We start from the raw sequence: 23,891 nt of genomic DNA, 5'->3' as shown, positions 1-23,891 counted from the left end.
ATTGCTGCTGCGAGTTTTACTTTTTATTATATTCATCAAAAAAGACATGAATTTTGTCAAAAAAATGACTTTTTTAACTTTCTGTGCTGACATTTTTCAAATAAAGTAAAATTTCCTATACACTTGAGCGCGAAAGTTATTCTGCTACATGTCTTTGATAAAAAAAAACCATTCAGTGTATATTTATTGGATTGGGTAAAAGTTATAGCGTTTACAAACTATGGTGCCAAAAGTGAATTTTCCCATTTTCAAGCATCTATGACTTTTCTGCGCACCTGTCAGGTTTCATGAGGGGCTAAAATTCCAGGATAGTACAAATACCCGCCAAATGACCCCATTTTGGAAAGAAGACATCCCAAAGTATTCAGTGAGAGGCATGGTGAGTTCATAGAAGATTTTATTTTTTGTCACAAGTTAGCGGAAAATGACACTTTGTGGAAAAAAAAAAAAAAAAAAAAAAAAGTTTCCATTTCTTCTAACTTGCGACAAAAAAAAATGAAATCTGCCACGGACTCACTATGCTCCTCTCTGAATACCTTGAAGTGTCTACTTTCCAAAATGGGGTCATTTGTGGGGTGTGTTCACTGTCCTGGCATTTTGGGGGGTGCCTAATTGTAAGCACCCCTGTAAACCTAAAGATGCTCATTGGACTTTGGGCCCCTTAGCGCAGTTAGGCTGCAAAAAAGTGCCACACATGTGGTATTGCCGTACTCAGGAAAAGTAGTATAATGTGTTTTGGGGTGTATTTTTACACATACCCATGCTGGGTGGGAGAAATATCTCCGTAAATGACAATTTTTTTATTTTGTTTACACACAATTGTCTATTTATAGAGATATTTCTCCCACTCAGCATGGGTATGTGGAAAAATACACCCCAAAACACATTATACTACTTCTCCCGAGTACGGCGATACCACATGTGTGGCACTTTTTTGCACCCTAACTGCGCTAAGGGGCCCAAAGTCCAATGAGTACCTTTAGGATTTCACAGGTCATTTTGAGAAATTTAGTTTCAAGACTACTCCTCACGGTTTAGGGCCCCTAAAATGCCAGGACAGTATAGTAACCCCACAAATTACCCCATTTTAGAAAGAAGACACCCCAAGGTATTCCGTTAGATGTATGGTGAGTTCATAGAAGATTTTTTTTTTTTGTCACAAGTTAGCGGAAATTGATTTTAATTGTTTTTTTTCACAAAGTGTCATTTTCCGCTAACTTGTGACAAAAAATAAAATCTTCTATGAACTCACCATACTCCTAACGGAATACCTTGGGGTGTCTTCTTTCTAAAATGGGGTCATTTGTGGGGTTCCTATACTGCCCTGGCATTTTAGGGGCCCTAAACTGTGAGGAGTAGTCTTGAAACCAAATGTCGCAAAATGACCTGTGAAATCCTAAAGGTACTCATTGGACTTTGGGCCCCTTAGCGCACTTAGGGTGCAAAAAAGTGCCACACATGTGGTACCGCCGTACTCAGGAGAAGTAGTATAATGTGTTTTGGGGTGTATTTTTACACATACCCATGCTGGGTGGGAGAAATATCTCTGTAAATGACAATTATTTGATTTTTTTTTACACACAATTGTCCATTTACAGAGAGATTTCTCCCACCCAGCATGGGTATGTGTAAAAATACACCACAAAACACATTATACTACTTCTCCTGAGTATGGCGATACCACATGTGTGACACTTTTTTGCAGCCTAGGTGCGCTAAGGGGCCCAACGTCCTATTCACAGGTCATTTTGAGGCATTTGTTTTCTAGACTACTCCTCACGGTTTAGGGCCCCTAAAATGCCAGGGCAGTATAGGAACCCCACAAGTGACCCCATTTTAGAAAGAAGACACCCCAAGGTATTCTGTTAGGGGTATGGTGAGTTCATAGAAGATTTTATTTTTTGTCACAAGTTAGTGAAAAATGACACTTTGTGAAAAAAACAATAAAAATCCAATTTCCGCTAACTTTTGACAAAAAATAAAATATTATATGAACTCATCATACACCTAACAGAATACCTTGGGGTGTCTTCTTTCTAAAATGGGGTCACTTGTGGGGTTCCTATACTGCCCTGGCATTTTACGGGCCCAAAACTGTGAGTAGTCTGGAAACCAAATTTCTCAAAATGACTGTTCAGGGGTATAAGCATCTGCAAATTTTGATGACAGGTGGTCTATGAGGGGGCAAATTTTGTGGAATCGGTCATAAGCAGGGTGGCCTCTTAGATGACAGGATGTATTGGGCCTGATCTGATGGATAGGAGTGCTAGGGGGGGTGACAGGAGGTGATTGATGGGTGTCTCAGGGGGCGGTTGGAGGGGAAAATAGATGCAATCAATGCACTGGGGAGGTGATCGGAAGGGGGTCTGAGGGGGATCTGAGGGTTTGGCCGAGTGATCAGGAGCCCACACGGGGCAAATTAGGGCCTGATCTGATGGGTAAGTGTGCTAGGGGGTGACAGGAGGTGATTGATGGGTGTCTCAAGGTGTGATTAGAGGGGGGAAATAGATGCAAGCAATGCACTGGCGAGGTGATCAGGGCTGGGGTCTGAGGGCGTTCTGAGGTGTGGGCGGGTGATTGGGTGCCCGCAAGGGGCAGATTAGGGTCTAATCTGATGGGTAACAGTGACAGGTGGTGGTAGGGGGTGATTGATGGGTGATTGATGGGTAATTAGTGGGTGTTTAGAGGAGAGAAGAGATGTAAACACTGCACTTGGGCGGTGATCTGATGTCGGATCTGCGGGCGATCTATTGGTGTGGGTGGGTGATCAGACTGCCCGCAAGGGGCAGGTTAGGGGCTGTTTGATGGGTGGCAGTGACAGGGGGTGATTGGTGGGTGGCAGTGACAGGGGGTGATTGATGGGTGATTGACAGGTGATCAGTGGCTTATTACAGGGAATAACAGATGTAAATATTGCACTGGCGAATTGATAAGGGGGGGTCTGAGGGCAATCTGAGCGTGTGGGCGGGTGATTGGGTGCCCGCAAGGGCCAGATTAGGGTCTAATCTGATGGGTAACAGTGACAGGTGGTGATAGGGGGTGATTGATGGGTAATTAGTGGGTGTTTAAAAGAGAGAAGAGATGTAAACACTGCACTTGGGGGGTGATCTAATGTCGGATCTGCGGGCGATCTATTGGTGTGGGTGGGTGATCAGATTGCCCGCAAGGGTCAGGTTAGGGGCTGTTTGATGGGTGGCAGTAACAGGGGTGATTAATAGGTGGCAGTGACAGGGGGTGATTGATGGGTGATTGACAGGTGATAAGTGGGTTATTACAGGGAATAACAGATGTAAATATTGCACTGGCGAATTGATAAGGGGGGGTCTGAGGGCAATCTGAGCGTGTGGGCGGGTGATTGGGTGCCCGCAAGGGGCAGATTAGGGTCTAATCTGATGGGTAACAGTGACAGGTGGTGATAGGGGGTGATTGATGGGTAATTAGTGGGTGTTTAGAGGAGAGAATAGATGTAAACAATGGATCTGCGGGCGATCTATTGGAGTGGGTGGGTGATCAGATTGCCCGCAAGGGGCAGGTTAGGGGCTGATTGATGGGTGGCAGTGACAGGGGGTGATTGACGGGTGATTGACAGGTGATCAGGGGGGATAGATGCATACAGTACACGGGGTGGGGGGGTGATCAGGAGGGAGTAGGGGGCAGATTAGGGACTAAAAAAAAAAATAGCGTTGACAGATAGTGACAGGGAGTGATTGATGGGTGATTAGGGGGGTGACTGGGTGCAAACAGTGGTCTGGGGGGTGGGCAGGGGGGGGTCTGAGGGGTGCTGTGGGCGATCAGAGGGCAGGGGGGGGGAAATCAGTGTGCTTGGGTGCAGACTAGGGTGGCTGCAGCCTGCCCTGGTGGTCCCTCGGACACTGGGACCACCAGGGCAGGAGGCAGCCAGTATAATAGGCTTTGTATACATTACAAAGCCTATTATACACAGTACACGCGGCGATCCGGGTGCTAGTAACCCGCCGGCGCTTCCGAACCGCCGGCGGGTTACAGCGAACGGGGGGCGGAGCCAGTCCCCGGCGGCTGATCGCGTCACGAATGACGCGATCGCCGCATAGCCACTCCCGCAGCCGCCCCCGCCGATGGGCGTATTGCGGTCTTGGGCCCGGACTTTGCCGCCGCCCATCGGCTGGGGGCGGTCGTGAAGTGGTTAAGCATTAAGCTAGATATAGTCAAACATGCGCAACATAAGTTGATACAATATATTACCACTGAAGCATATTGCACGCCAATGGCTGCAACCAAACCTAGTTTTTAAATTGATTCTTGATAGTATGAACAAAACTATGATATGAGAAAATGAATGTTATTTTAGATCGCCTAGTGCACTTTCCTAAAGTATGGGATCCTTGGTTGACGTCTCAGATGTCACAAAGTTGACACAAGTTTCATTTGACAAAATATGCACTTTCTTAAATATCCTACCTGGACATATTCTGCTGCTACTTTGACCTGCCTTCATACTGTTTATGTATATGAATAGTTGATTCTACCTACATGTACTCATACTGTATAATTTAGGCCAAATTATCTATTGTCTTTTTGAAAAAAGTTCTAACGTTTCTTCTATCTGCTGATGTAATCAAATAGTTTTGAAACTAAAATTCTAACTGAGGGTGCAAATAAGTTGTCCATGTAAAAATAAATGTAAGATTATTATTTTATAGTTTCCTCTAAGCTTGAGCCCTTCTAAGATCTGACCACAGCTAAAAGTTAATGTTTGAACATACAGTATATTCCTGCGTATAAGACTACTTTTTAACCCTTGAAAATCTTCTGAAAAGTTGGGGGTCGTCTTATACGCCGGGTGTCATTGATGCCGGGTGGTACGACCTATCCTGTTACCGCCTCTCAGATCTCACTGCTGAGGGAGCGCAATCTATTCTTCCATACTGCTCTGATAAACAGGTAGACAAGGAGAGCTGACCAGTCTACTTAAAGAGACACTGAAGCGCAAAAAATATATATGATATAATGAATTGGTTGTGTACTATGAATAATTAGTAGAAGATTAGCAGCAAAGAAAATATTCTCATATTTTTATTTTCAGGTATATAGTGTGTTTTCTAACATTGCATCATTCTCTAACATGTGCAGATTACACAACACTCTGCATTCAAAATGGTTCTTTCAGAGCAGTCTGTGACCTAATGACCTCTCCTCTGGCAGATAAAAAGAAAACTGTTTACTTACAGTTGAGATAATAAAAGTCAGATAACAGCCCTCTCCACGACTTTGAAAGTCGTAGAGCTTAATGGCTTGTTTGCATAGAGATAACAACTGGAGTTTCTTGACTCTTCCTGTACTGGAAACAATTACACTGATGTATCTGATCTTAATGTTTTATTTCTTAGCTGTGCTACACATACAAATCACAATATCATCATTTTTTTTTCGCTTCAGTGTCTCTTTAAGGAGAGTTGACCAATGCAACAAGTCAATTGACTATATACTGTTATATACTGGGTAACACATACAGTACAGCACCAGTATCTGTTCATACATAGCACCAGTACATGATTTTTTTTTAATTTGGTGTGCGTTAGAAGAGGGGTAGTCTTATACGGTGAGTATATCCCAAACTCTATATTTTAACTAGAAAAGTTGGGGGGTCGTCTTATACGCCCAGTCGTCTTATACGCCGGAATATACGGTACATCTGATTCCCTGGGATCTCTTCAAGGCACTACCATACCATGTACAATAGGAACTTAAAGCGCACCTGGTGACCATTAAAAACTGCTCTATTCTTTGAGGACAAATTCTAACCGGTTGGCAAATTACATTTGATGTGTCACTGGAGCTCTGGATCTAGTCCTGGTCAGTGTGGTATTTCAAATTTTAGGGGTAGCAGTCAAGTGCCATTGTGCAAAGCCATCTCAGGTGACCTTTATCTGTCAGTTTTAGTGTTCAAGAAAAACTTTTTGAGCACATATAATAGAACAGCAAAATGAAAAAAGCTGGACATGCCCAACATGACATAAATGCTATTATCATCATTACAGATGAAGTAAAGTTTAATTAACAATACCAATTAAAATAAAACCGTAAAAAAAATTGAAATGCGGAAATGTAAATATAATTATGGAAGAGCATAAGTATAACTGTATTAGAGCACAAAATATAAGAAATGAGGGGTATCGTCTTTTGATAGTCATTAGATACCTAGAAAAAGTAACAAGTGTGCAATACGGGTTTTGATTACAAATGAAGGAAGGCAGGAATCCAGGTAGGTCGATCATTAAGGATATGAAACCTTTGTAGGTCACCCCTGTAATCTACCCACGGTTGCCACACCTTTTCGAAATGTGGAAGGGTATCGGCAATTCTTGTATTTATACGCTCATACTGTATATCATTTTTTTTATGTGAGATGTTCGATGCGTGTAAAATCTAGTGAAGGTTGTTTCCATTGAGATGCTATGAAAACTTTTGCCGAAGCTAGAATGTGCTGGGACAAGTTGTGAGCAGCAGGTTTCATACCTTGAGGTTTAATACCCAATTGAAACATTGTAATGTCTTTAGTGATAAAGGTGTTTAGGACCCTGGAGAGTAATCTCTCTATTCTCGTCCAGAGCTGCGAAGCCACTGGACAATCCCACCAAACATATAGTAAGGAACCAGTGGCAGCACAGCCCCGGAAGCAGAGATGAGTAGCAGAGGGGCTAACCTTTCTGGAACGAAGTAGGTACGATGAAGAGGGCGGAGGGAAACTTTCATCGCAGTTGTCTGGAGGCTCCCTTTTTGATAAAGATTTAAAGGACTTCCTCCATTCTTCCCATGCAAGGATCTCACCCATATGACTCCCAGGATCTCATGAAGGCATATTTAACAGTCAGGAGGTTGATTTTGTATGGAATATAGATAAGAAATAAGACCTGGCATGAGTGGGTCATGAAGATGGCTTGTTTCAAAAAATGTGAAGGGGGTATCCAGAGAGGGTACCTGGAAAGAGTGGAAGAAGTGGTGACGTTGGTGACATCTAAAAATTTCAGAGAGCATTCAGACCACTTGTTAGTGGTAAGGATTTGATTTTTTCCACCAGTAAAAAGCTGAGGGGTCCAAACCAAGGATAAAGGCCTCAATTCACCAGAGGTTACCGACCTATTATCTCATGGGAGGTAATTTACCTCCTGTGATATCTCCAAATAGCAATTCTCCAGAATTATAGGGTGAAATATCGACAGAGAGAAATCCATGCGATAAATGTGATAAATAGGCGATAGTCGTTATTTTTTCTCAAAATCACAATTCACCAGGGACAAAAGGGTGTGTGGCCATTCGTTATTTTTTCATCTATTTATCCTCTGAATGTACCTGGAGATATTTGGTTTTTCTCACAGCTGCTGCAGCTCACTCTGCAGCTAGTTTACTAGCAACACACAGTAGCAGCCTATACTGTACATATTTCAGGCACCAAAGAGCAGCCCATTTACAATATTAAGCATACTAAGCAATATTAAGCATTTACAATATGAAGTGGATGAGTGAAACGGAGGAAACTGGATACATTTTTCATCGGGAGTGAGTGTGAAAATGTATCCAAATACCTCCTCCGTTTCATCCATCCACTTAATATTGTAAATGCTTAATATTGCTTAGTATGCTAAATATGCAGAATGGAGGGAGGGATTTGTAATGGAAGGAGAGGGTCAAAAAACAGGGAGGGAAACTCCCTGCGGGCACATGCTGGTAATAACCACCGCCTACCCACCCACAATCCTTTACTTCCAGCATCCAGAGAGGCAAAGTATCGGATGCAAATCACTAACACCGCATAACTATCCACCGTTTATCGCTTGGTTTTCGCATCCATATCGCTCCATTATCGTCTGCTACCGAACACTCCTCTCTATCCTCTCACAGTGGTGAATTGCAAACAAAGTGTTAAAATACTGCATGAGATATAATACCAACCTTTTATATCTTACTAACTCTCCTCTGGTAAATTGAGGCCAAAGTCTGGGTTACCAAAGAGTTCAGTTAGTCTTGATGTGGGAATTTGGAGTTTAGATTGGAATCTTAAAGAGGAACTGTCACGAAAATCTTAAAATTTAAAACGCATACAAATAAGAAGTACACTTCTCCCAGAGTAAAATGAACCATAAATTACTTTTCCCCTATGTTGCTGTCACTTACAGTAGGTAGTAGAAATCTGACATTACCGACAGGTTTTGGGCTAGTCCATCTCTTCATGGGGGATTTTCAGCATGGCCCTTATTCTTTATAAAGACATTCCCTGAAAATTATTAATACAAAGATGCTAGCCAGCCTCCCTGCTTGCTGCACACTATTTTGACAGTTGGACGAAGCAACTGCCATTCACTAAGTGCTTTTTAAAATAAAGAAAACCCTGAGTACCCCCCTATGAAAAGTTGGGCTAGTCCAAAATCTGTTGGTAATGTCAGATTTCTACTACTTACTGTAAGTGACAGCAACATAGGAGAAAAGTAATTTATGGCTCATTCTGCTCAGTGAAAAATGTACTTCCTATTTGTAGGTGTTTTTAAATTTTAAGATTTTCGTGACAGTTCCTCTTTAAGCTCCTCCAAACCCGCAAGGCATGTGCAGTTAGAGGGGATAGTTTCTGTATATAAGGCATATGGGGTCCCAGAGACCAAAGCAGACCCTTCCAGGAGAATGGTTTAAGTAGATGGTTTTCAATACTAACCCAAGAGGGAGTATGCCGATTAGCATAGATCAACGTGATTTGGGCAATTTGAGAAGCTCTGTAATATTTATAAAGATTGGGGACAGATAGTCCTCCATCACGCTTATGCAGCATTAAAGCGGTATAAAACCCTTATATAAAAAGTAGGAAAACATGTTTATATTGAATATTATGTGCCATACGGTTATCATATTTGCTTTTCTGCATAAGTATTAGTATTCATTTAGAAATTATATGTTCCCAAAGTACACTTTTTTTTTTTTTTTGCTCTGAAAGCTGACTTTGCATTTTAATTTATAACTGCTTTATTCATGTTCTAACAAGCAGAACTGCTTTCTAAATTGCCTGACTTTGTTCAGGAGACCCTGCAGTGTAGGAGAAGTGTTTATTTACATTCCTCACTTGATACATTTAAACACAAGATAACATTATCTACAACTTCTGATGCGTCCAGCTTTGCTGGCTGGGAAGCTTCTAAGTCCTGTGTGTAACCCTTTGAATCTTGTTCTAGTAAAAAAAAAATGCTGGTTGTATATAATATGCTGTAAATAATCTATTAGAGCAAAGAAGAAATGCTGGGTTTCATTCTGCGTTAATATCCTACAGGGTATACGTGGTCTTCTGTTTGCTCATATGTTGTTGAAAATGGCCACCTGTAATTTGTGTAAGTCGCTAATCCTGACTGAAATGGGAAGGACCCAAAAAAAAATAGGGGATACGGGGTAGCATAGTCATCTTAACTGCAGTGATTCTACCGGCCCATGATATAGACGGGAAATCCCAGGATAGGAGATCCTGTGTAAGTTTCTCGAGTAGGGGGATGTAGTTAAACCTATAGAGTGAATCATAGCTATTAGTGAGTTGAATGCCAAGATAGGAAATGTAATGGTCACATAGCTGGAATTAAAATGCTGAAGCTATATGTAGTGCTTGCTCTGGGGGTGTTACTGCACATGATTTCTGGTTTGTCTTTAACGTTTAGGCCGGAGTGACTACCAAATAATGAGAGCAAAGCTAGTAGTCTAGGAATAGATATTAGGGGATTGGAAAGGGTCAGGAGGATATTGTCCACAAATAAGGTAAGTTTTGGGTTAAGATTGCCTAGCGGGGTAGCCTGTGATACCTGGAGAAGTTCTAATGTATTCCGCTAGGGGTTCTATGGCAAGGGCAAAGAGGGCTGGTGAAAGGGGACAGCCTTGCCTAGTCCCTCTTTTGATAGTGAAGGATTTAGTTTGAGAGCTCCCTATTCTTAGGGAGGCAGCTGGGACAGATTAGATATGTTTAATAGTGGTTAAGAAGGGACCTGAGAGACCAGCATTGATTAATACTTGGAACATGTTTGGCCAGGAGAGGCTGTCAAAAGCCTTTTCAATGTCTATAGTTAGTACAAGGGTGTTTTGGTGGCATTGGTATGTTTGATGAGTACATTTCGCCTAACATTGTCTGAGGCCTGGAGGTGTGGAGTAAATCCAACCTGGTCTTTAGAAATTAAATCGGGGAGGAGCTTGTTCAACCTGGTCACAAGTATTTATGCGAGTATTTGTAGTCAAGGTTGACCAAAGAGGTGAACATTTTTTGCGGATTGAGGGTCTTTGCCTGGCTTAGGGATGAGAGAGATAGTGGATTCTATGAATTCCTGCGGGGGGGGGGGGGGGGGGGGGAGGGGGATGGTAATTGATTGTGGTTTAGGCAAGAGGTAAGACGAGATGTCAGGAGGTGTTGGTATTTTTTTATAGTAAGATGCGGAATAGCAGTCAGGGCCTGGAGCTTTGACAGATTTAAGCTTTTTGATTGTGGCTTCATCCTCCTCAGAGGTGATGGGTGCATTGAGAATCTTACGGCCCTTAGTGTGTAATTTGGGTAGTTTTAATATCGATCAGTTTTATAGGTCTTATGCTGGGAATACACGGATCGATTCTGAGCCATTAAGATGGTTAGATACTTTCCGACATGTCCGATCACAGTTCGATCGTTTTGCCGGTCGATTCACCATTTAAGTTAATTGAAAAAACATAAGAGAATCGAGTGGGCAAAACGACCGGGCGTAGAATCCAGCGCCAGAATCGACCCGTGTTTTTCCCAGCATTAAATTGCATTCAGAAATGTCACTGGCTAAAACTATTTTTAGCAATTAGTTATCTACAATGATCATCCTTGATTGTTTTGACTGGCCTTTCCCGTACAGCTAGCCAATCTGTGTATTAATGATTCTTGCCTGGTAGATGAGGGGAGTTCTTCGAACCATTACAGATCTCTCTCTTTTTTGCAAATGGTGCAGGCTCTTGTGTTCAAATTGTAATCGGTTGCTTTTACCACGTTGTTATTGCCAAGAAATTGCTTTCATTTGGAACCGTAAAATATCTTGTGATTTGCACTATGTTTTTGCCTATGCTCCCTTACTCTGCATGCTACAGATTATCACTCTAACACAATGCTCCTGTGAAGCGGACCTTGAGCTAGCTATCAAAGCATCATCACATCAATGAAGCTATTTTCACTACTTGGTTGTACTGCTTCCTTGCAAAAATTGTAGAATATCATTTGAATACTGTTAGTACATGAAGATGGTTAATTCATGTAAACTTATCACTTTTTTTTCCTTTTAACAGGCTAAATCGTGTGTCTGTCATATGTGTGGTGCTCATCTGAACAGACTTCATTCTTGCTTGTACTGTGTATTCTTTGGTTGTTTTACTAAGAAACACATTCACGAACACGCAAAGCTTAAAAGACATAATCTAGGTAAGTGGTTTGCATAGTTAGTTGGCTTGGAAAAAGACATAAGTCCATTGGGTTCAACCTGAAAATATAAAGTACTTATAGAAAATAAGGACTATATGAGTGCTGGTAGAGATAAAATCTATCAGCCAAAGGATTCCAATGGACTGTAATCAAGCAATATGTATTCTTCTGTGCTGTCTATTTGAATACCAGCCTCTATGTAGCCTGCAGACACCTAGTGCTTAAAGATGGGGACAAGTGGCTACCACTATGCATATATAAATGAAGTCGGGCTTAATTCAAAACACAGAGGGGAATAGTTTATTAAACCACTCTAAAACAAGAATATTAACCAGTTCCGGATCCTTGCTATGTACTGTATATATACACGCCCATACTTCACTTGCAGATCAGGGGCGTAATATATACTCGCATTACACAAAACTGAAAGTAAACCGTTTAACACTAGTTCCCGTCTACTTTTAAAAGTACTCGGGAAATAATCGTGGAGCCATCTTGTGGCCAAAAAGTAAAATACACCCAAATACACCATCATACACTTTTACATAGTAAAATTAAATAGATTTTTATTTTGATACATTTTGAGTCCCACCTTGGCTCAGTTTCGTTGCACGTTCCTGGTCGCGGTCCTGCACTGGGGCCGTATTGCCCCACGCAGTATGCGTAACTGTGCGTACTAATGTGTGCTGCGCAGACGCAAGCCGGCCACAGGGTCAGCACGATTAAGGACGCGCGCAGGCGTATTGCCGAAAACTAAACTGAGCCACGGTGAACAGGGGACCAGATGATTGGTGACTGCGCGGGCACAGGACGGCTACAGGGGGCCGGTGGAAGCCCCGGGTAAGTGAAACTTTTTTTTTTGTTCAGTTAAGGTTCCCTTTAAAGTGGTCTGAAGGTCAGCATTTCTACTTCCTTTATATACTTGCGTATAAGCCTATTTTTTCAGCATTAGAAATGTTTAAAAGTTATCCCTCCGGCTTATATGTGAGTCAGTTGAGCAGAACAGATGGTGGAGCAGGTTTTGTTAATGGCAGAGGAGTATAAGATGGTGCACTAGTGATCCTGCTCTTGCCAGCTGGCGCCCTGCTGTGTCAGTGCCCCCCATCCCCTGCAACATGGTGTGCAGAGTGCGCTGCTCAAGACTGCCTATGTCCCCTGGCTTGTGGAACGGAGCAAGCAAGCAACGTCAGCGGTGCAATGATCGTGGAGTCTTCCTGTGTGGCAATCGCTGTCTCATATCGATGACACAATCTAGTGGCTTCTTAAGACATAGCTGTATGATCCTGGGGCACATCTGGCTATGTGGAGGGGTCTGACTTGTACAGGGGGAACATCTGCTACTGTGGTGGGGGCTATATTCGGGAGGGGGCTTATAGTAAGTCAATCGCTTTTTCCTGGTTTCTGAGGGAAAAGTGGGTATCTTGGCTTATACACGAGTCTGTTTATATAAGAGTATATACGGTAACTCTAAAAGATTCCTTGCAGCTTTATAGCTACTATCCCAGAAAACAATTCTAGCAGAACATCACTGAAATGGTTAAAGCATTTTGTCCTGCTATTCAGCTTCAAATCCGCATCCAACCTGGAGATAACAGTATCTTTTTTTACTTGGTAAACACAAATGTATCAACACTGGAATGTAAACAAACACTCTCTGAAAGCTGTCTCTGCTTCAGGCACACAGAGTTCAGAATAGCTCATTAGATTTTCATTTATAATAAGCAGTTATAATAGAAAACGAATAAAATGCAATGGCAGCTTTCAGGGCAAGATAAACTACACTTAGGAAACTTGTAATTTGTAGACAGAAAATATTACTTGTGCACAAAAGCAAATATCAACAACAACAAATAATATTTGTAAAGCGCTTTTCTCCCGTGGGACTCAAAGCGCATAAGCATGGCTCCGACCATCGTGGTACAGAGGAAGAATTTTATAAATCTGGAAATGCCAGGCTAAACAGGTGGCTTTTCAGTCTGGATTTGAATAGCTCCAGGGATGGTGCGGTCTTTACTGGGTGTGGTAGGGAGTTCCAAAGAGTAGGGGCAGCATGACAGAAGGCTCTGTCTCCAGATTTTTTGAGGTGCACTCTGGGAGTGACCAAGTTTATAGAACTTGCTGATCTGAGGTTGTGAGAGGTGTGGTGCAGCTTCAGCAAGTCCTTCATGTATCCAGGGCCCAGATTGTGCAGGGATTTGAATGTCAGCAGTCCAATCTTGAAGAGTATTCTCCATTCTACTGGTAGCCAGTGCAGTGAGCGAAGGATCGGTGTAATGTGACAGTGGCGAGGCTGGTTTGTTAGCAATCTGGCAGCAGCATTCTGCACTAATTGCAGGGGCGTAGCAATAGGGGTTGCAGAGGTAGCGACCGCATCGGGGCCCTTGGGCCATAGGGGCCCCGAGGGGCCCTCCTTCAAGCAAAATATTCGCTCTTAATTGGCCCTGTGTTGATAATAATCACTTCTATAGATGCTTAAAATAGTAGTAATCATTAACAACCTGCTTCCCATCCCCTACTTGCACCTCTGACACTGTGGAAATCCTTGGCAGGTTTTGTTGCGCCGTATCAATTGTTATGTATAGAGTGCTTGGGGGGGGGGGCCCCATGTAAAACTTGCACCGGGGCCCATAGCTCCTTAGCTACGCCACTGCAGGCGACGCAGGTCTTTTTTGGGGAGGCCAGCATAAAGGGCATTGCAGTAGTCCAGCCGTGATGTGATGAAGGCGTGGACTAGGGTTTGAAGATCCTCTGGGGGAATCAGATGTTTAATCTTTGCAATGTTCTTCAGATGAAAGAAGGAAGATTTAACTACAGATGAAATTTGGTTTCTGAAACTCAATTCCCCATCGATTAGTACGCCAAGGCTGCGCACAAGGTTGGAGCTGTTTATGTCTGAATTCCCAATCCTGATTGGTGTTGCTTTAGGATAGAGCTGTTTTGATGGCGAGCACTGGCTTTGGACAAACAGGACCTCAGTTTTGTCAGCATTCAGTTTCAACCAGTTTCAAATATAATAACTGTATGGAAAAAAAAGTAGGAAAACACCTTTTTATTGAATGTTATGTCAGAGTTTCAGACCACTTTAACCGGGAGTCGCCGCCGGCTCCCGCGCTGTTCGGCTTACAATGCCATTGAAAGCTATTGGACCAGCGTGATTGGGCCAGCCGCATCACCTTACCGCTGTTCTGGCACAACACAATTAGTGGAAGCGTGTCAGGTAGTCGGCGCTGCTTTGGATTGGCTGTCGATCACATGTTAACGATTTCCCAAGATGATAGTACAAGAAGAATTATGGGAATTGTATATACAGATACATAATGATGTTGCCATCTCCGCCATCTAGTGGCTACGTCAGGTCAAATGTACAAACATTGCAAGTGACATGAAGGCAGCACCGATTGCTATAGTTAAGCGATCACTGATATTCACTTGAGTTTTAACATCCCAAAAACATACAGATAAGTTAATTGGCTCACCCCTAAATTGGCCCTAGACAAGCGTTTTTCAAATGCTGTGCCGCGGCATGTTGCCTGGTGTGCCGTACAGGTCTGGCCTCTCGCCAGAACTGTTCCTACTGTAGGGGCGCAGGAGGGGGGAAGCAGCGCTAGAAGGAGGGGCAGCGGTGGGGAGGGGGGAAATATCCCCCACCCCTCCCTCACCTGGGACCCCTCCTTCTGCCTCTCTCCCCCTCCATTTAGCGGTGGCAAGTGCGGGCTCGGCGGCGGGGAGGCATGCGGAGAATTACTCACCACTTCCGCGTTCCAAGCGCCGGCAGCGTCTTGTCGTCAGATCTCCGCCTTCAATGCCGCCCACTGTGCTTCCTGATTAGCGGAAGCACAGTGGGCGGCATTGAAGGCGGAGATCTGTGATGACATGACGCTGCCGGCGCTTGGAACGTGGAAGTGGTGAGTAATTCTGCGCATGTCTCTCTCCTCGCCGCCGAGACCGCACTTGCCACCGCTAAATGGAGGGGGAGAGAGGCAGAAGGAGGGGCCCCTCCTTCTAGCGCTGCTTCCCCCCTCCTGGGCATCTATACTGGGGGGCAACTAAACTAGCTATACTGGGGGCAACTAAACTAGCTATACTGGGGGCAACTAAACTAGCTATACTGGGGGCAACTAAACTAGCTATACTGGGGGCAACTATACTAGCTATACTGGGCACTACCTAGCTATACTGGGCACCATGCTAGCTATACTGGGCACCATGCTAGCTATACTGGGCACTATACTAGCTATACTGTGCACATACTGGCTATACTGGGGCACTACCTACCCATACTGAGCACTATACAGGGGCACTACCTATCCATACTGGGACTATACTAGCTATACTGGGGCACTATACTGGGGTAACTATACTAACCATACTGGGGCAACTAAACTGCCTATACTGGGGCAAATATGCTAGCCATGCAGCCACACCCCAGCCCCCCCCCCCCGCCCCCAATAGCCTGCTGCGCACAGCACTGTCCACTAGGTTGCGCAAACACCTGCGCGCGCCGTTCCCCGGAGAAGAATATGGTCAGAAAGTGTTCCCCGGGCCGGAAAAGGTTGGGAACCACTGCCCTAGACTACAGTACTTACACTACATAATACATACATAGACATATGATAATAGCAGGGATTAGATTGTGAGCTCCTTTGAGGAACAGTTAGTGACAATACTATACACACACACACACACACACACACACACACACACACACACACACACGCTGCGTAAGATGTCGGCGCTATATAAATACTAAATAATAATAATTCCACAAGCCTGTTGGACTGGGCTAGGTACATGTAACTAGGAGTGCATTCCACATAATTCAAAAACAGAGGATGGATAACCTATAAATAAATGTAACATCAAAATGGCATAAAGGTCATGAACACAACATTGAAAAATAAAATGTCTTAACATAAAAATGTTATATAAATTAATACAGTATATAAAAATTTAAGAGGCCCATACATGCAAGATTCACTAAAATCACAGCCAATGCTCTGTGCCCAAATGTGCTGCTCACTGCTGCCATCTTGTGTCCATTAACATTAAGACAAGTCAAAAATGGATGCACTACTAAAAGGCTTTTGAGTTGTCTATAAAACAGTTAATATTGAAATCAGGGGGCGGAGCTAGCGATGGCCGCATGAAGACGCATTGTGTAAGAGCTCCCTTCCTCGCTCACTGGAAAATGCTTAAAAAGCCTTCAACACACAGTGGTAACTGCGTCTAATGATGTCCGGTAGATCTAAGAGAAACCTCAGCACGGACACAGCACAGAAAAAAAGCTCTCCTGGGACAATCTAAGGTCAAGCAGTTCTTACAGAGAAACGAGGCTACACAAACCCCGACTAAGATGGCAGAGGCATCCCCCACCTTCCAACAAAGTTCAGAAGACTTCTGATGCAGACTCGGCTACAGCGAAGTCCCTTAGCAAGATCCGAGATTAACTGCCTAGTCTACCAACAAAAGCGGATCTGGACGAGCTAGCGATCCGCATCACCTCGTCTACCCATGCTGAAATCCAGGGTATCCAGACGGAGGTGACAGAACATGACGGTCGGCTAGAGGCAGAGATAACAGAACTACGTAAGGAGCTTAAAGAGAACCCGAGGTGTGTTTAAAGAATGTTATCTGCATACAGAGGCTGGATCTGCCTATACTGCCCAGCCTCTGTTGCTATCCCAAACCCGCCTAAGGTCCCCCTGCACTGTGCAATCCCTCATAAATCACAGCCACGCTGCTGACAAACAGCTTGTCAGAGCTGGCTGTGTTTATCTCTATAGTGTCAGTCTGCTGCTCTCCCCGCCTCCTGCAGAACTCCAGTCCCCGCCTGCATCCCTTCCCTCCCTGCTGATTGGAGGGAAGGGACGGGGCAGGGACTGGAGCTATGCAGGAGGCGGGGGAGCAGCCGAGACTGACACTACAGATGTAAATATACAGCCTCACAGCACGGCTGTGATTTATGAGGGATTGCAGAGTGCAGGGGGACCTTAGTGGGGTTTGGGATAGCAACAGAGGCTGGGCTGTATAGGCAGATCCAGCCTCTGTATGCAGATAACATTCTTTAAACACACCTCGGGTTCTCTTTAAGCTGTTGGGCGGACCAGCAAAAGTAACAAACAGCCATCAATGCTTTATTGCGCACAGGCATGGAGGACTTTCAGAACAGAAGTAGGCGCTGTAATATTGGGGGCCTTCCGGAAAGTGTGACAGGTCAACAACTAGGCCCTACTGTAACGGCTATCTTCAATGGCCTCCTTAAGCAACCTGATGCCATTTTGAGGCTCGATTGAGTGCATAGAGCACTGAGGCCAAAGCCTGCTGCAATTGATCAACCAAGAGATGTTATCTGCCGAGTGCACCACTTCAGTGTCAAAGATGCTATTATGAAGGCCGCGAGAAATGTTATGCATTTAGAACACTAAGGCCAAAAAATCCTCTTCCAGGACTTAGCACCCAGTACACTGGCACAATAGAGGGCCCTGTAGCCGTTACTGAAGACACTGAAAGAAGGCACAACCTACAAGTGGGGATTTACATTTCAGCTTCATATACTGAAGGGGGACATAACCTACACTCTCAAGACACCAGCGGAGCTCCCGGAGAGGTTTCAAAAGCTTGATATCCTACCAATCAAACTACCAGAGTGGCAGCCAGACAAAATAGATTTCGGTCTACTACAACATCCACACCAGAAAGCTAACAGACTGACTTATATGTAAAACCCACAGATAGAAATTCCATACTACACTATAATAGTTTTCATGTTCCACATGTTAAAAATAACATACCGAAGGGACAATTTAAGAGAGTAGAGAGATTAGTTAGTGATCCTGAAACCAAAGCCTGCAGGCTAGAAGAAATGAAATTTATAGCTAGAGGATATCCCCTTAATTATTTGATGGATGACAATAGGACAGGAAGAAACAATAGCTTTAGGCATAACAAATATAGTAAAGTTGGCAAAGGGGGTCTCAGCAATTGAATTCCATGTGTAACGACATTTAATGTACTATCAGATAAAATAGTGAAGATTATCAATAATCATTGGCCAATATTGAGAGAGGGTCTACCATATGTACAAGAATTTCGTGACCGACCACGGGTGTCCTATAAAAGGGCCCCTTCCTTGAGAGATTTTGGTTAAAGGGGATATAGGAACAGAGAAGCCACAGACAACCATGAAAAATGGGACTTGTCCCTGCTTAAACTGCCACCTTTGCAGTTATATAACAAAATATGGGATACATTTACCCATCCCTACAGAGGCACTACATTTAGAATTAGAGGGCACTTTACTTGTGACTCTAGATTAGTTGTTTATCTATTGAAGTGCCTCTGTGGGATTAGATATGTAGATAAAACTACACAGGCCCTCAAAGATAGGTTAGCATCTCATAAATCGACAATTAGAAATAAAAATCTTGATTTATCGGTGTCACAACATTTTACTACTCATAACCATAGACTATCACAACTTAGGGTGCAGGTGCTGGAGGGAATCCACAGTCTTTTCGCCCCTTAAGGACCAGAGCCTTTTTCTCCATTAAGACCACTGCAGCTTTCACGGTTTATTGCTCGGTCATACAACCTACCACCTAAAGGAATTTTACCTCCTTTTCTTGTCACTAATACAGCTTTCTTTTGCTGCTATTTGATTGCTGCTGCGAGTTTTAGTTTTTATTCTATTCATCAAAAAAGACATGAATTTTGGCAAAAAAATGACTTTAACTTGCTGTGCTGACATTTTTCAAATAAAGTAAAATTTCCTATACATTTAAGCGCGAAAGTTATTCTGCTACATGTCTTTGATAAAAAAAAAACCATTGAGTGTATATTTATTGGATTGGGTAAAAGTTATAGCGTTTACAAACTATGGTGCCAAAAGTGAATTTTCCCATTTTCAAGCATCTCTGACTTTTCTGCGCACCTGTCAGGTTTCATGAGGGGCTAAAATTCCAGGATAGTACAAATACCCCCCAAATGACCCCATTTTGGAAAGAAGACATCCCAAAGTATTCAGTGAGAGGCATGGTGAGTTCATAGAAGATTTTATTTTTTGTCACAAGTTAGCGGAAAATGACACTTTGTGGAAAAAAAAACAATACATATCAATTTCCGCTAACTTGTGACAAAAAATAAAATCTTCTATGAACTCATCATACACCTAACAGAACACCTTGGGGTGTCTTCTTTCTAAAATGGGGTCACTTGTGGGGTTCCTATACTGCCCTGGCATTTTAGGGGCCCTAAACCGTGAGGAGTAGTCTTGAACCCAAATGTCTCAAAATGACCTGTGAAATCCTAAAGGTACTCACTGGACTTTGGGCCCCTTAGCACAGTTAGGCTGCAAAAAAGTGTCACATGTGGTATCGCCGTACTCAGAAGAAGTAGTATAATGTGTTTTGTGGTGTATTTTTACCCATAACCATGCTGGGTGGGAGAAATATCTCTGTAAATGACACATTTTTGATTTTTTTTTTACACACAATTGTCCATTTACAGAGAGATTTCTCCCACCCAGCATGGGTATGTGTAAAAATACACCACAAAACACATTATACTACTTCTCCTGAGTATGGCGATACCACATGTGTGACACTTTTTTGCAGCCTAGGTGCGCTAAGGGGCCCAACGTCCTATTCACAGGTCATTTTGAGGCATTTGTTTTCTAGACTACTCCTCACGGTTTAGGGCCCCTAAAATGCCAGGGCAGTATAGGAACCCCACAAGTGACCCCATTTTAGAAAGAAGACACCCCAAGGTATTCCGTTAGGGGTATGGTGAGTTTCATAGATTTTATTTTTTGTCACAAGTTAGTGAAAAATGACACTTTGTGAAAAAAACAATAAAAATCCAATTTCCGCTAACTTTTGACAAAAAATAAAATCTTGTATGAACTCATCATACACCTAACAGAATACCTTGGGGTGTCTTCTTTCTAAAATGGGGTCACTTGTGGGGTTCCTATACTGCCCTGGCATTTTACGGGCCCAAAACTGTGAGTAGTCTGGAAACCAAATTTCTCAAAATGACTGTTCAGGGGTATAAGCATCTGAAAATTTTGATGACAGGTGGTCTATGAGGGGGCAAATTTTGTGGAACCGGTCATAAGCAGGGTGGCCTCTTAGATGACAGGATGTTTGGGGCCTGATCTGATGGATAGGAGTGCTAGGGGGGTGACAGGAGGTGATTGATGGGTGTCTCAGGGGGTGGTTAGAGGGGAAAATAGATGCAATCAATGCACTGGGGAGGTGATCGGAAGGGGGTCTGAGGGGGATCTGAGGGTTTGGCCGAGTGATCAGGAGCCCACACGGGGCAAATTAGGGCCTGATCTGATGGGTAGGTGTGCTAGGGGGTGACAGGAGGTGTCTCAAGGTGTGATTAGAGGGGGGAAATAGATGCAAGCAATGCACTAGCGAGGTGATCAGGGCTGGGGTCTGAGGGCGTTCTGAGGTGTGGGCGGGTGATTGGGTGCCCGCAAGGGGCAGATTAGGGTCTAATCTGATGGGTAACAGTGACAGGTGGTGATAGGGGGTGATTGATGGGTAATTAGTGGGTGTTTAGAGGAGAGAAGAGATGTAAACACTGCACTTGGGAGGTGATCTGATGTCGGATCTGCGGGCGATCTATTGGTGTGGGTGGGTGATCAGATTGCCCGCAAGGGGCAGGTTAGGGGCTGATTGATGGGTGGCAGTGACAGAGGGTGATTGACAGGTGATTGACAGGTGATCAGGGGGGATAGATGCATACAGTACACGGGGGGGGGGGGGGTCTGGGGAGAATCTGAGGGGTGGGGGGGGTGATCAGGAGGGAGTAGGGGGCAGATTAGGGACTAAAAAAAAAATAGCGTTGACAGATAGTGACAGGGAGTGATTGATGGGTGATTAGGGGGTGACTGGGTGCAAACAGTGGTCTGGGGGGTGGGCAGGGGGGGGTCTGCGGGGTGCTGTGGGCGATCAGGGGGCAGGGGGGGGAAATCAGTGTGCTTGGGTGCAGACTAGGGTGGCTGCAGCCTGCCCTGGTGGTCCCTCGGACACTGGGACCACCAGGGCAGAAGGCAGCCAGTATAATAGGCTTTGTATACATTACAAAGCCTATTAAACATACGTGCAGCGGCGATCCGGGTGCTAGTAACCCGCCGGCGCTTCCGAACGGCCGGCGGGTTACAGCGAACGGTGGGCGGAGCCAGTCCCCGGCGGCTGAATGCGTCACGAATGACGCGATCGCCGCATAGCCACTCCCGCAGCCGCCCCCGCCGATGGGTGTATTGCGGTCGTTTGGGCCCGGACTTTACCGCCGCCCATCGGCTGGGGGCGGTCCTTAAGTGGTTAAGGACCAGGCACTTTTTTTCCATTCAGACCACTGCAGCTTTCACGGTTTATTGCTCGCTCATACAACCTACCACCTAAATGAATTTTGGCTCCTTGTCACTAATAAAGCTTTCTTTTGGTGCTATTTGATTGCTGTTGCGATTTTTATTTTTTATTATATTCATCAAAAAAGACATGAATTTTGGCAAAAAAATGATTTGTTTTACTTTCTCTGCTGACATTTTTCAAATAAAGTAAAATTTCTGTATACATGCAGCACGAAAAATGTGGACAAACATGTTTTTGATGAAAAAAAACCCATTCAGCCTATATTGGTTTGGGTAAAAGTTATAGCATTTACAAACTATGGTGCAAAAAGTGAATTTTCCCGTTTTCAAGCATCTATGACTTTTCTGACCCCCTGTCATGTTTCATGAGGGGCTAGAATTCCAGGATAGTATAAATACCCCCCAAATGACCCCATTTTGGAAAGAAGACATCCCAAAGTATTCACTGAGAGGCATAGTGAGTTCATAGAAGATATTATTTTTTGTCACAAGTAAGCGGAAAATGACACTTTGTGACAGAAAAAAAAAAAAAAAGTTTCCATTTCTTCTAACTTGCGACAAAAAAAAAATGAAATCTGCCACGGACTCACCATGCCCCTCTCTGAATACCTTGAAGTGTCTACTTTCCAAAATGGGGTCATTTGTGGGGTGTGTTTACTGTCCTGGCATTTTGGGGGGTGCCTAATTGTAAGCACCCCTATAAAGCCTAAAGGTGCTCATTGGACTTTGGACCCCTTAGCGCAGTTAGGCTGCAAAAAAGTGCCACACATGTGGTATTGCCGTACTCAGAAGTAGTACAATGTGTTTTGAGGTGTATTTCTACACATACCCATGCTGGGTGGGAGAAATATCTCTGTAAATGACAATTTTTTGATTTTTTTTTTTACACACAATTGTCCATTTACAGAGAGATTTCTCCCACCCAGCATGGGTATGTGTAAAAATACACCCCAAAACACATTTATACTACTTCTCCTGAGTACGGCGGTACCACATGTGTGACACTTTTTTGCAGCCTAGGTGCGCTAAGGGGCCCAACGTCCTATTCACAGGTCATTTTGAGGCATTTGTTTTGTAGACTACTCCTCACGGTTTAGGGCCCCTAAAATGCCAGGGCAGTATAGGAACCCCACAAGTGACCCCATTTTAGAAAGAAGACACCCCAAGGTATTCCGTTAGGAGTATGGTGAGTTCATAGAAGATTTTATTTTTTGTCACAAGTTAGTGAAAAATGACACTTTGTGAAAAAGAACAATAAAAATCAATTTCCGCTAACTTTTGACAAAAAATAAAATCTTCTATGAACTCGTCATACACCTAACAGAATACCTTGGGGTGTCTTTTTTTCTATAATGGGGTCACTTGTGGGGTTCCTATACCGCCCTGGCATTTTACGGGCCCAAAACCGTGAGTAGTCTGGAAACCAAATGTCTCAAAATGACTGTTCAGGGGTATAAGCATCTGAAAATTTTGATGACAGGTGGTCTATGAGGAGGCAAATTTTGTGGAACCGGTCATAAGCAGGGTGGCCTTTTAGATGACAGGTTGTATTGGGCCTGATCTGATGGATAGGAGTGACAGGAGGTGATTGATGGGTGTCTCAGGGGGTGGTTAGAGGGGAAAATATAGATGCAATCAATGCACTGGGGAGGTGATCGGAAGGGGGTCTGAGGGGGATCTGAGGGTTTGGCCGAGTGATCAGGAGCCCACACGGGGCAAATTAGGGCCTGATCTGATGGGTAGGTGTTCTAGGGGGTGTCTCAAGGTGTGATTAGAGGGGGGAATAGATGCAAGCAATGCACTGGCGAGGTGATCAGGGCTGGGGTCTGAGGGCGTTCTGAGGGTATGGGCGGGTGATTGAGTGCCCTAGGGGCAGATGGGGGTCTAATCTGATGGGTAGCAGTGACAGGGGGTGATTGATGGGTAATTAGTGGGTGTTTGGAGGAGAGAACAGATGTAAACACTGCACTTGGGAGGTGATCTGATGTCGGATCTGCGGGCGATCTATTGGTGTGGGTGATCAGATTGCCCGCAAGGGGCAGGTTAGGGGCTGATTGATGGGTGGCAGTGACAGGGGGTGATTGA

The 23,891-nt window shown here is 44.1% G+C and overlaps 1 protein-coding gene across 12 annotated transcripts in view; it reads left to right on the top strand.

Moving 5' to 3' along the window:
• Positions 1-23,891, top strand: part of LOC137524716 (ubiquitin carboxyl-terminal hydrolase 22-A) — a 207,824-nt gene that overhangs the window by 48,733 nt on the left and 135,200 nt on the right. For all 12 annotated transcript variants that reach the window (XM_068244897.1, XM_068244894.1, XM_068244895.1 and 9 more), the window contains one exon: positions 11,293-11,425. In XM_068244897.1, coding sequence (XP_068100998.1) covers positions 11,293-11,425 — 133 coding nt within the window. The remainder of the gene's footprint in view (positions 1-11,292; positions 11,426-23,891) is intronic.

The sequence above is a fragment of the Hyperolius riggenbachi genome, chromosome 7, assembly GCF_040937935.1.
Source record: "Hyperolius riggenbachi isolate aHypRig1 chromosome 7, aHypRig1.pri, whole genome shotgun sequence".
Lineage (NCBI taxonomy): Eukaryota > Metazoa > Chordata > Amphibia > Anura > Hyperoliidae > Hyperolius > Hyperolius riggenbachi.
The sequence above is the reverse complement of the archived record's forward strand: the minus strand, read 5'-3'. Positions and strand labels throughout refer to the sequence as shown.